Raw genomic sequence first — 14,100 nt, 5'->3', positions numbered from 1 at the left:
TGCTTCTGCATATGATAAAATTTGATGGAAAATGCATAATGCTGTTACTGATGTTTGTATTGCTGAATAATACAGCTAAATATTTAATGCAATCGTGCTTAACAGCACTTTAATTGCTTTATTAATTCACTTGAGTTAAAAATTCTGTTTTACACATAAAGTTGTTTAGTAATCATTGAATATATTTGAATAAGTCTTCCATCACATTAATTTAGCTTATTTATTGCATGTATCGCTAACAAATTTCAACTTTGTGTTAAATAACAAATATAGTTTCTTTTAATGTTGGGGATTAGAAAAATCAATAAAAATAGAATAACCATATGATTTCCCCCAAAAAGTAGCGTATCAATGGATTTACTTAACTGTCAATATAGATTTATTTCTTTGTTTGTGCACAATAATTTGTCGCCCTTTCTGTATAATTTCTTATGCAGAAGGTGCATTTATTATATTACAATAATCTATGAAAATATAATTGTATACTTTCTATGTATCAATAAACAATATTCCCAGATATTTATTCAGTGGGATCTTGTGTTTATAAATAGATAGTTAAGACATGTATACATTTAGTATCATATCTCATAACACTACGTTCCATTATAGGCCATTATCGTTCTTGGTTGAAGTTCAGTAATTAAAGCATGAAACTATTCAATATGCGTTACAACCACAACCTACAGGATGGACGCATGAGATACTTCTAGTTTAAGTCGTTAAAACGCCAGAACTACACGTTTTACGTAGACTATCATGCTTAGTTTTGTATTCCAGTAAGTTAACCCAACTTTAAAAAAAGCTAGATGTTAACCTTGCAAGCAATAATACGTTTTGTCTACTACAAATATACTAACCAAAGTTATGTGAGTTGTACAAGTGATGGGAGATTTATCAAAACGAAAAATAATTCAAAGAGTCAAAAATATTAAATTGGTGTTGTAATTCGTAACATTAACATGAAAGAATGATTCGTTAATCTGAAGTGAAGCAAAATGAAAACAAAGAAAAAGCAAGCATGTGTTCAGGCGACTCCAATACACGTTGGGAACAACATCCCTTACATCGCCCACCAGAAGCTGACCCCCCACATCGTCGCTGTTCCCGCCACCCGCACTCCCCGCTCCGTCATCTGGGCCGAACTCGACCGTATCAACCACCGCTCTCGCCCCCACCTCTCGTATGTCCCCAAAGAGGACTTCTTAAACGACCATTCTATAGTGGTAAGTTCCTGTCTCCTGTGGTAAGTGCAATCAGTTGCTTGACTATTTCCAAGCAATTCATTACCTAATATTTAATTTGAGAGTAAAACCAATTTTCATAGAACATTTTTCTAGTATTTTTTCCCGGTGTAATATTTTTATTTATTATCTATTAATGGATTTTTGTAGAAGAGATCTGAGTTTTTGACTGAGCGGAATATATACGTATTAAGAAAGTTTCATACAAAATAAGTAGAACTTATAAAAAAAACAATGTGTTGAGAACATTAAAATAAAATCAAGTTATAAGTTTCCGAGAGTATACCTCATTTCTGTTTATATGTGGCTTTTTGTTTATTTTTGATCATACCCGAGGAAGACTCTATTTGGCGTAAAAATTAAACTACTAAAAATCTTATCGAGTATTCTCATGAGTAGAGACTTTTTTTAAAACCACATTAAACATTTTCATAAGATAAAAAGTCAAGTGTCAAAACTAGGTCACACAAAGATAACACTTTTGTTATCTCATTTTCCGATCGGATTAGAACTACTTGAGGATACCGATTTATTTTAGTGTTTGAACAAATCATATGACCTTATTTAAATGTATTAAAACTTTGGTGAATATTAGAAGTGACTAAAGCTTTTTTCCAATGATTCGACAAAACAATACACCAAACGCATTTCAGTTTCTAATAGAAAGTTGCTTTTTATAAAATTGTTAGCTCAAAAGTAAGCTATTTCATAAAATGTAATAATATGTCAAAGTGGGACGGTATTCTAAAAAGACTTTTTTATAATTCTGCATCGGGATAAATGTTAGTATATTTTTTTCAATTTCTTATAAAAAGTGTCAGTTTTCTATTTTGTTCAATTTGAGGGGTATGGGAAAGGGTTGTTTTACTTTTATTTCACTAACAAATGTATTGCGTTGTTCCATCAACAATCCTGACGATATCAAATAACTGTTATAAGAACTGTCTGAAATAAAAATAGGTTTCACATGACGGTGCCAATGATAGTTATTTGAAACCCTGTATGTCTACTTACAACATACCATTTTTCTTTCTCTTGGCTTGGTACCACTGGCAGGTTGCCTGAGGTGGTCCAGACTAACCTCAAGTACTACAAGTTTTATATACGGTACCGTCCAAGTGTCAAAACAAGCTATTTAAAGGTTATGTCATTCTATTTTACTAAGGCACTTAAAGATCGCTTACAAGTCTTTTCGTTTAGAAACATTAGTCAATTAAATCAATTGACACATTGTGATTTCACACTATGATTGCAGAGAAAAGACAGTTCACATGTAAAATGTATTAAATTCGAGTCAAAAATTGTACATACATATAATAAGTTACAAATAAAAATTTAATTATCTGCAATTAACTAACATTTACTGCTAGCTTCCTGCTTGTTTTCACTATAACATTCACCAAAACTGGTTGCCAGAGAGTACTGTAAAAGTGATTAATCATTGCTAAGAAATATATATTTATAATTGAACATAGATTGCCTTTTGGGCAAAATCAAACCTAAAATTGTATACATTACAGTTATTTTGAGCTCAATTGAAAATTGGTCGCAACATTCTTTATATTTATCAAAGCTATACAGAAATATAAGCTACATAAATAAATTTTAAGCTTTTAAAACTCAACTGTGACAACATGGTCACAGTTTACATGGTTGTAGTGACCCTACATACCCTTTTAATAGTTTGTCTTCTATCGCCGTGGAGGCACATGATACTGCTTGATATGTTAAATGTGGTATCTATATCTATCTAAGTATATTATACAGATAAACAATACTGTTTTCTTTCCGAAAGGGTTGTCATATACCGTATACGACAGGAAAATACATATTTTTGGCAGTATAATAAAATCATGTTTGGATAAAATGTGTAAATATGTTGCCAATTACATAAAACATTTACATATAATAACTTTTTGTTTTCTACTAGCATAAGACAGTAAACTCGGACAGTGTAATCTATTACTGACTATATGTGTTGCCCAAAATATATATTTCATGAAAACTATCTAATGAAACTATGTCACAAAATACTATCATAATATAATTTTCCACTTCGAAAACTAGTTACACAAGAGACGCACAATCATTTTTCAATTTTAATTCTAAAATAAGCATATAATAATCAAGCACCATTTTTACTAATTAATGTAAGAAAGACTTTCTCTCCATTATTAAACTCATTTTTATAATCGAAACGATGTTTATTTTTTAAATGGTCTAATTGATTTCATCATTTCCTAGACTGTAATAGAGCATAATAATTAACAATAATAATTAACAACTTTATTTTAAAACTTAATTAAAAATTGACATATTGGATATTTACTCTTTATTATTATTTATTTTTCATTGTTCCCAAAGTTTATTACTCGATATCTAGAACAACTGAAATGCCAGTCTCATGTTATTTAGACTACCTATGTGTTCTTCCCAGTCCACATGAGAGTCTGGCACTATGAAGGATGAAAATATTGATATGTTAACATCTTGTATGCCGCTAATCTAGATTGTTGAGTGAGTAATTTCAAGGTAGTTGTAAAAACTTGGATAAATCTAAATCTCGTGTTGATCGTTAGCGTTTTAAACTAATATTTTAATTCTTACATATTTAATAGGTGTATAAATCCCAAAACTATCTGAAACCAAAATCAGCGTTATACAGATTTAGCAATAAAGTCTCTTCATGGACTACGAAATTCTCAGATCGCGTGAGTAGCTATCTGGCTGACGTGTTCTTTTATAATGTTTCTGCATACCTATAACATTTCACCTGAAACCGTAAACTTCATCTTATATCTGAAGTCCAGAAATCCGTTCATTAGTCTCTATTATGGAATATATGATTCGAATATACAACCTGCTGCCATGGCCTACAGTGCCGTATTAATGTATAGTTTTACAGCCTTAGCAAGTTAATAAAAACTTTGAAAGGGACAGATAAAGTAATGTTCTAGTTGTGTGTATTTGGTTACTCACAATCGAATTATTTCAAAGTGCATTTTAAAAATATACCAATTTTAATTTGGATTTTCTAGAAATTTCCTAAGAGGTCTGGTTTATTTCGCCAGTAGTATTGTAGGAATCAATAAAAGAACTATTTAAATAAAATATAAATTACACCATCAATCACGGAAGTAAAATTCAATCAATGGTCTCGTTAAAGCTTTTAGTATGCAAAATTTAATAAAAAAAACATTAGCATGAATGATTTATTACATTTGTATTTTCTTATATGCTTTAAATGTCAGGTAGTTACTTATTAAGAGTTTAACACTGCCTAATTAAATAAGAACTAATTAGACATGTACTTGTTATGTTTATTCACATCCATGTGGTATTAATAATTCATTAATTAAATTAGAACATACATTAATAGAATATACTGAAGACCTATTACTAATTTAGATGTTTAATTTACACAACACTGATGAGACAATAACTCTCAATTTTGGCATTTGAATATATAATCTAAACACTTTAAAACATTTAGAAACTCCATAATCTTGAAACCTTACAAAATGAAAAAATAATATTATAAGCGTATACATTGTTTATAAAACGTGGATTTGATTTAGTTACAATTAATTACAATAACTATGATTATATGTAACATATTTATTAATAACGGATCAATTATATACTTTTATAACTTAAAACGGCCACTATATTTAAATTTTAATAATTATAAAAAATGTGTTACAATAAAGAAATTGCTTGGCAGTCAAAATTTATTTATTTTATGAAATACCCAAAATAAACATTTGGTCCAAATGCGAATGACCACTATCCAATACACGTTTTATTGGTTAAAAGTAAAGAACCCGTTCAAAATATACACAAATATTGCCTCTGTACCAAGTTGGTCTGAATCTATTAAAAACTACGATAGCAATTTTTTATCATACTTAAAACTGTGTACGCCCTCAATCACGAAATATTACGAAATATGAAAAAGTACACAAGAACAAACACGTTTTAAATGACCTCAGAATTCTAAAGCAATTTCTTGTTTTGCGCTACAACGCATAAACTGAAATATAACCGTTCCTTTTTCAAAATATTAATGGCGCCAACTTAAAACCTTAAGAAATACTGTCGAAAGTGGAAAAACAGAAGTTGTTTAAAATTACCTAGTATGTTAAAAAAAGTATCGCTTTAAGTCTATGTAAGGAGTTAGTTGAGTCAAAGGTTTTGCGCATATACGAATGACAGCCATCTTTAAATTTGAAAAGACTGAATAACGAAATCATCCAAGGTACGTGTAAGTACTGCGTTTGCACCAAGTTAAATCTGGATATTTTAAACATTTACGGCAGTTACGTTCACAAGCTCGCTTGATTTGCACAAACCCATACATACATAAATGTGTGTGTGTATGTATGTATATATATATATATATATATATATATATATATATATATGTTTTCAGATTGCGATAATCGTGATCAGATAAAATGCAATAAATCTTCTGGGAATTACGTAATGAGGTCAATAGGCATTGGAAAGGCAGATTTAAATAATATCTACCTAAAACAAAACTACACGAAGTGTCCATATTTTCACTCTTGTAGATTCCACAATACACTATTTGAGTAAAATAATCACACTTAGTTATAATGTACTTTTAGTAAAACGAACAATATACTTATATTAATGATATTTTAATGGCAGAATACATTGAAGCCGTAATGTATTTGTTTAATATCAATACGAACTTTCTAGAATTCTTGGAGCAATTCGTCAAATTAAGTAATTAATTGTATTATGTAATTGTTTGTGAACAGGAATTTGGAGATGAAGCTCGTCACATCCGCGCCCAGACAAACTCCCTCCTACGGAGAATCAACACGCCGGTTATTCGGACTTCTCGCCCTCTTCCCATCTCTCTGTCCATCACATACAAGTAAGCATTCACGCGGTTTTTGTGCATACGTGATAATTTTGTCATGGACTGTGTGGATTTCCGTATTAAAAACTCCGTATTAAGAATCTCGCTTATCCGGATCTCTGACGTCTCCCCAATTCTTCGCTACTACATACACGTGTAATCATACTACTCAGATATATTTCAGAGAATAATGTGATCATTCTACATAGGCTGTGATAACAAATAATATTACAGTCCAGCCAAATTCCCCAGTGCACGGAGTCTGAATCCCGCTTATCGGAACATGATATCGGTCACTATCTTCCCAATCCTTTTTTTAAATATATATACATACAGGGTGATTCAAAACTAAACGGCAATCTCTCGGAGCTTATTCTATAGCTAAAAACAAGTAAAAAAGTTCATATAACCATATGCCCGGAAACGCTTCGTTAGCGAGTTACGCCTAGCGAAAGATTTCGCCCGGATTTCAGAACCCTTGGTGAAGTCAGGCCGTATAAAAAATGGTAAAGGTAGTTACAAAGATACAAATACGATTGTTTTTTTATGTTTTTATATCTGACAAATTTATTAAAATTCGTCCCCAGAGCTGTAAATGCAATACTTTTCAGAGATATCTTACGTAAAACACAAGAATGTGGTGCAAAGAAATAACACATTTTTGTGTTTTAACGTAAGATTACTTCCATAAATGTTAAATAAAGGTCATTTTTTTTCTTAAACGGATTTGTAGAACATTTAATTCTGAAAAGATTCATGTGAAAAAAATAATAATAGGTATTGAAATTTAGCTTTATTTAAAAATAAAACAGACGCACAAAAAATGCATATTCCTTATCTGCATAAAATATTAAACTAATGTTTAGGTTGTGAGTAACAGCTCTGATCATTTATTCTAGACTGAACATTAACATAAAATGTAATTTACCTTTATAAAACTGTAATAATCACCTATAATAGTTTTTGCTCAAAGTGTCCTCCGTTGTTAGCAATGCACGTTTTCGCACGACGAATCCACTCTTTTCTAGCGCGTTTCATAACGTTTGGAGCATTCTTGATAGTTTCTGCCGCCTCTGTAATGCGATTACGTAACTCCTCTATGGTGTTAATCCGTTTTGAATAAACAATTTGACTTCATCCAACCCCATAAGAAAAAGTCTGCTGGCGTGAGGTCAGGAGAACGTGGTGGCCATTTTACTGGTCCATTTCGACCAATCCATTGTCTACCGTATGTATCATTTAAATAGGTTTTCACATCATTATGATGTGGAGGTGCTCCGTCGTGCATAAACCATGCATTTATTCTGTTTTGAACAGGAATATCTTCCAAGAGGGTAGGCAGGTTTTTGTTCTTAAAAAATTTAAGTACGCTACTTCCATTAAGTCGATTAGGGAGGGAAAATGGACCAATCAAATTATCACCCAGAACACCAAGCCATACATTGACTGAAAATGTATGTTGAAAATGCCTCGTCGCAGTTTCCATGTGGGTTGTCGTACGCCCAAGTATGGGTATTATGAAAATTTACAATTCCATTTCTAGTAAAACAGGATTCATCAGTAACGAGAATACGCCGAAGAAAATACTGATGTCGTAAACAATTTCTTCTTAACCAGCGGCAGAACATCTTCCGTTTATTAAGATCTTGCGGTAATAAGTCTTGAACACGTGTTATATGGAATGGGTACAACTGTGCTTCATGAAGTGTCCGCCATAAACGCTTGACTGCCAAATATTTTAACTGACGTGATAATCGTCTGGGTGCTTGTGGTTGGTGATAATTCTACAGCATATATTATTGCTTGTTCATTATTATAGTTCCTTTGCGCTACGTTGACGACCAGTATCTATTCGCTTCGGTTTAAAGCTACCAGTTTCTCTAAGTCGTCTCTCCACAGCTTTCAAATGTTTTTGCGATCAGGTGTTCTTCGATGTGGAAAAGTATCACGATATTCCTGAACTGCAGCTAACCATTCTTGTTAACTTTGCCGTAAATCACAGTAATCATGTCCCCGTATACTCTTCAAACGAATACATACCATTTACATTATCTGCCATTATTTACTAAGATAATTACATACACTTTTATAAAAATATTTAATAAAATATTTTAAAAATAAATATTTAATAAAATATTTTATATACACTTGTATAAAATATTTCCAAATAATCACAGGATCTCACAAAATACAATCTTCACACGCCACAATACAAAAACCTCCATAAAGGTTTATTCAAATATTACTTCATGAACTTAATTGTTGATCAGCTGATATTGCCAACCTTTACAAAGAAAATATGACGATAAAAAGTGTTTTGAATAAATGATCAGCTGTTACTCACAACCTAAACATTAGTTAATATTTTATGCAGATAAGAATATGCATTTTTGTGCGTCTGTTTTATTTTTAAATAAAGCTAAATTTCAATACCTATTATTTAATTTTTTTTCCTAAGTAATTTCACATGAATCTTTTCAGAATTAAATGTTCTACAAATCTGTTTAAGAAAAAAAAAATTGACCTTTATTTAACATTTATGGAAGTAATCTTACGTTTAAACACAAAAATGTGTTATTTCTTTGCACCAATTCTTGTGTTTTACGTAAGATATCTCTGAAAGTATTGCATTTACAGCTCTGGGACGAATTTTAATAAATTTGTCAGATAAAAAAACATAAAAAAACAATCGTATTTGTATCTTTGTAACTATCTTTACCATTTTTATACGGCCTGACTTCACCAAGGGTTCTGAAATCCGGGCGAAATCTTTCGCGCTAGGGCGTAACTCGCTAACGAAGCGTTTCCGGGCATATGGTTATATGAACTTTTTTTACTTGTTTTTAGCTATAGAATAATGCTCTCGAGAGATTAGCCGTTTAGTTTTTGAATCACCCTGTATATATATATATATATATATATAACAAATTTCATCATATCATGTATAATCCTATCTTGCTTAGTTTTCTCTGTTTGGTTGTATGTGTTTTTTAGAAAATAATTTGTACTTATAACATGGTTTAAGATATAAAGTTGAAATTTTGCAAGTTTAATGACCTTATCAGTGTACATCTTTGATAAAGGTTTGAAAATAATATAAATTACAGAAAAAATTGCGGCTATTTAAAAGTTTATACAATATTGGTATCGTGTTTTTTAGTTGTCCAATAAACATTATTCAGTAACTGAATACACACTGCTGATATTCACTATGTCTATGAATTGGCTGATGGCAATGCAAGTTTAGCGCAAATACTGAGCGCAGAACGTTCCCTAACCTACACCAGCCGGGTCTTTTCATCAAAAATTAGTTTTCACTATGAAAAAAAGGTCACAGAATTATTATTTTTATAAATTATTATGGGTTTATATCAAAATCTTAAGACCATTATAGATTGAGAAACGAATATTGTCTTCCTACAACGGACTCGTAGATTTAAATGATTTTATCCAGGTGTTCTCGTGCGGAAGAGTTCATTATTTATGTGCAGCACTAAATATAGTTAATGTGTACAGGTGAGTCCAGAAATAAGATTAATTAATGAAGATGATGTTGAGGTTTTCTCTCACAGTACTAGCAGACGGCTGCGGAGTCGCGGCGAGAATCGTGTGGCTGCGGTCCAGGCTAAAAATATTAGCAAAACATTGGCAGATGGTCAACTTGTGATCCCAGAAATTACCAAGTCTCCCGTCTTGGCAACATTTGAGTGAAACCAAACAGTTTAAAAGCCCTCTAAGAGTTCTTTGTACTTTGTAAATTCATGCTTGATGATGCACTTCTGATGGTGCAACATTGGTCTAAAATCATATTATGATACAATATATAAGACACAAATGCGTAGTAAACGTAGCAGAGTTTATATTTACTCCAGTATCATATTTCACATCCGAAGTCACAACTCGCAGAATTATGTGTGCACAAATATTGCGTTTAATAGTTTAATAAACATTTCTATTTAAATTGGCATTTTAGATGACTGACACTGCTGAAAACCTCAATTAATGTTTATAATTTAATGAATATAATACACTCATTTAACGATTTCTTGGTGAAACCTTGAACTTATATAATACTTACGTTAAAACCATCAAATTACAATTCCTCTCTTAGTTTTGCCAATTAAGAGTAACAACACTGATAATCAGAAGATTAGAGGCTCAAGTAGACTTTCATCAGACTTTCGAGCGTTGACAGCATTGTAGGCGACATAGTTTTCGTAGTTGAATTTAATTAGGTTATGTGGAATATTTAGTAATTCAAGTTCAAAAACGCTGCCATTATATTATTGAGTTGGATGAACTCAGACACTACAGCGCGAGCTTGCTTCTAAGGTAGTAAAAAAACGGCTTTACACAAGATTATCAACAGTCCTCAAGTATGACCCTGTCCTCCACCTCAACAAAACAGACGTTTAAAGTACACTCAAAACTCTAATGTTTTAATTGTCATGGTAGTATTAAAACCCGTGTCTTTTTGAATGACAACATATTATGACATAGTTTATTTCCTTGATTAATCATAGAATTCCAAATCACTTGAGGTAGACAAAAGTTTTACGGTTACTAGAACAATAACTGTTTACTCTTTATCGTAATTGGTAGTAATTACTATCACAGTCAGACTTTGCCAACGGCACAGTCAACTGGGTACGGTAGTTATCACAATATTATCGTGTCAAGCACATTAAGCATGGCTACTCCTTGGATAGATTACCGTTGAGCGATCCTTGCAAGCAACCCACCCGGCTATTAACGGTGATCGGAACTCACCTTTATGCTTTGGTCCCAGGTAAAAAAGGCTTGGTCTTCTTACCTGTAACACCGCCTTGTAAAATAAGACATCCCTTATCTTTGCTGTACTGTACAGTCGTCCCGAGTTGGCAGTTCCTGAGCGGATTACCTCAGACGACTACATCAGTCGCATGGTGGAGCCGAGCCGCAATGTTCCCTACGACATCAACGTGCTCTCCTACTACCCCGGTGTGGACCCCGTACCTACCAGAGTCAACATCGGTGAGTCACAGTTACTTATCTTATATATATAAAAATGAAACTGTTCGTGTGTAACAGCATCACTCACAAACGGCTGGACGGATTCGCCTAATTTTTTTTTTTAATTTGTTCGTCTTGATCTGTAGAAGGTTATAGGATACTTTTTATCCCTTTCCCGATTCAGGATTCCGCCCCACTGGTTACAGAAATACCCGTAAGAAATGCATTGCAGCAAACATATGTTATTAAGTGAAAGAGTCTTTTCAAATTTTTAATCAGCTGTTCTTTGTAAACATATATAATGCGACAAAAAATATATTTATATATAAATTTCTTTACACTTATAGTTTTAAAGCATAGAGTAAGCTTAAGAGAAACGACAAATTTTGTTTAAACTGTTTCTGCAATCATAATATATAAAAATGAATGTTTGTGTGTTTGTCCTTTATAGACTCAGAAACTATTGGACCGATCACTATGAAAATTTGTATTTTTCTATGTAGAAGGTTTATACGCAATGCCCATTGATGTAACTAACCACCAGGCTGTACTGCAAGATATAAAAGTTATCAAAGCGCCTGCACATTATAAACTGCAATTACAACACAGTAGTTACGTATATTAAAATATCCAAACACTATTTGAAGGCAAAGAAATATACGGGCAAAGCTTAAGAGACGCGTGCGAAGCCGCGGGAAACAGCTAGTTCTTACTGAAAACATACAAGTTTACAAGAGCGATAATTAAACAGTGTTGTAAAGTTTCATGTAGGCTTATATAAGTGTAGACAGTTCCGAGTTTCAGCGGGAAGAGAACTCGCTTTGATTGGAATCTCTTTGATCTCTTCAATGCGAAAGTTGGAAAGGCATACTGATTTAGCAAGGCTATAGCATATACCATCTTAAATAATACGAAATGACCTTTTAAATTCAAGCCAGCGCCATATATTATAGCTATTGGTCACTTAATGATTCCGTGTGCTAAGAAAAATATTTTCATTCAATAATTGATCGTGCTATTCAGCAAACAAAATTTATTTCATTCCTCCTCAGTGTACAATAACCTGTTTACTTCATTGATAAATTACATAAACATTTCGTCCCTTATCAAGAACATCAATAAACTCAGTATGAAATTTTTATTTGCTGAAATGTTCTAAACTAGACAAGGTGTTGATTTGAAACTACAGCGACCTAGGTGAAATACTTTCCACCTCTGTATACAGCACAAGTTACAAAATGAATTGAAGCTGGTTGTTTTAGTTTTAAAGTTAGGCGTTCTTTAAGAGAAAGTAGATGTGGGCATTAATATAATAAAACTAATTTAAGACAAATTAAGACAGCATAATTTCCTTCACGTAATCCTTTCCTGATCCTAACTATCTGTTTGCCCCTTATTTGTTCCTTCTTGCAATTCTAGTTCATGGCTGATCATGTAGTGATTGTTTGAAAAGGTCGGGGACACCTGGCGTGTGTGAGCTACGCAGGAGGAAGGGCCTACCCGCGCAGGCGGGAGAGGTACTCCGACAACAAGAGCATCAAGGACGAGATCACCTTCCGGTCTTATTATAAAGCCCTCGACAAACCGGGCCAGGATTCCGAAAGTATGTATAAGCTCCTCCTCCACTTTTCGACTCACCTGCAGAAACAAAAGTGTAGATTCTAAGGCATCGAGAAAAATCTAACTTTAAATTCTGATAACAAAGTGAAAAAATAGAATCAAGCTTACTTAATCCTAGTGGCCTTTAGACCCCAGAGAGTACATAGTTCGTATGTAGAGAAGAAATGCTATAAGACAAAGCGTGACTCGCTTTTTGTTTCAAGCAAGATTGCGCTAGTGGTATAAGATTACGCTACAAACTAAAACGCTTCCAGTAACTCAAACTCAACACCGCTATTAAAGATCAGTGGTAAATGTGTTACGCCACATACCATCACATTTCTCTACTATGTACGAAGTATGTATTCTCTACAGTAGTGACCACCAAAGAGTGCAGTTGAGGGAGGAGCCAACGAGGACTGATTTAACTAACTGATTTAACTAGGTACTGTACACTTAAAGGTTTGTACAGTACAGCACTATGATAACGCTCTGTGTCGGCCGCAGGGTGCCGCTGTGCTGTGCCAGGCGGCAGTTTACGTGTTGTGCCAACTGCAGTCTTTCGTGGTCCCTATTGTAGGCTAGAACTCTTCATTGGTTTGAAACTAAAAATATTTTCATAATTAATATGTTTGATTTTGATTACTTGTTTTCAAATATACCGAAACACTTTATATTGTTGAATTTAAATTTAAATTAGATGCTATCTTCAATTTGTTACATAAAAACTGAATGTATTTTACAATGAGTTATTAAAGTGACCTATTTAAAAAATTAAATTGTGGAACACGTGAGAATGAATAACTCACAACAAGAAGTAGTTGAAATTGACGTAATGATAATAAAACATTAACTTATATATACAATTTGTATATTAAGACACTGCTTAATCCTTTGCTTAATCTTCTTTATTCTTTCCTTTTTCATCACATTTCATTTTTTCTTTAACAGTGATGAGAAAATTATTCCTCCTATTTAATTTTGATGACACATCTGCACTTGATATTATTTAATTATCCTCTGTTTCCTGTAGGTACTTAAAATAGTCTTGGTGTTCTGTGTTTTGTAAATTACTGCATAAGTGATGAAAGCGGTGCATAGTTGCTAGTTATAACTGTTTAGCTGCTGAATTAATCGAGAATGTATGTGTTTCTCTGGCAGGAACGAAGAAGGCAGTGGTTGCTCCATAAGTTCGCTAACATCAAACAGGCCCCATAAATTTTGCCTGTCTCTGCAAATCTGTATCAATACAAACAATTTAACATCAGCATCATCAAAGTAATATGTCAAGTACTCTACCTCAAATGTACAAAATACAATATTAGTACTATACGAATGTTTTTCCACCACTGGTACTTTTTATTGTAAATTAAGTTT

General features: G+C 32.7%; 1 protein-coding gene across 9 annotated transcripts in view; it reads left to right on the top strand.

Annotated features, from left to right (window-relative positions):
* LOC124352686 (uncharacterized protein CG45076-like) overlaps positions 1 to 14,100 on the top strand; it is a 42,826-nt gene that overhangs the window by 18,439 nt on the left and 10,287 nt on the right. For 6 of the 9 annotated variants that reach the window (XM_046802275.1, XM_046802277.1, XM_046802274.1 and 3 more), the window contains 4 exons: positions 1,029 to 1,223; positions 6,029 to 6,147; positions 11,000 to 11,145; positions 12,578 to 12,727. In XM_046802275.1, coding sequence (XP_046658231.1) covers positions 1,029 to 1,223; positions 6,029 to 6,147; positions 11,000 to 11,145; positions 12,578 to 12,727 — 610 coding nt within the window. The remainder of the gene's footprint in view (positions 1 to 1,028; positions 1,224 to 6,028; positions 6,148 to 10,999; positions 11,146 to 12,577; positions 12,728 to 14,100) is intronic. The other 3 variants (XM_046802280.1, XM_046802281.1, XM_046802279.1) reach the window with 1 other exon arrangement.

The sequence above is a fragment of the Homalodisca vitripennis genome, chromosome 1 (genome assembly GCF_021130785.1).
Source record: "Homalodisca vitripennis isolate AUS2020 chromosome 1, UT_GWSS_2.1, whole genome shotgun sequence".
Taxonomy (NCBI): domain Eukaryota; kingdom Metazoa; phylum Arthropoda; class Insecta; order Hemiptera; family Cicadellidae; genus Homalodisca; species Homalodisca vitripennis.
Note: the sequence above shows the minus strand (reverse complement) of the source record. Positions and strands in the feature narration are given on the sequence as shown.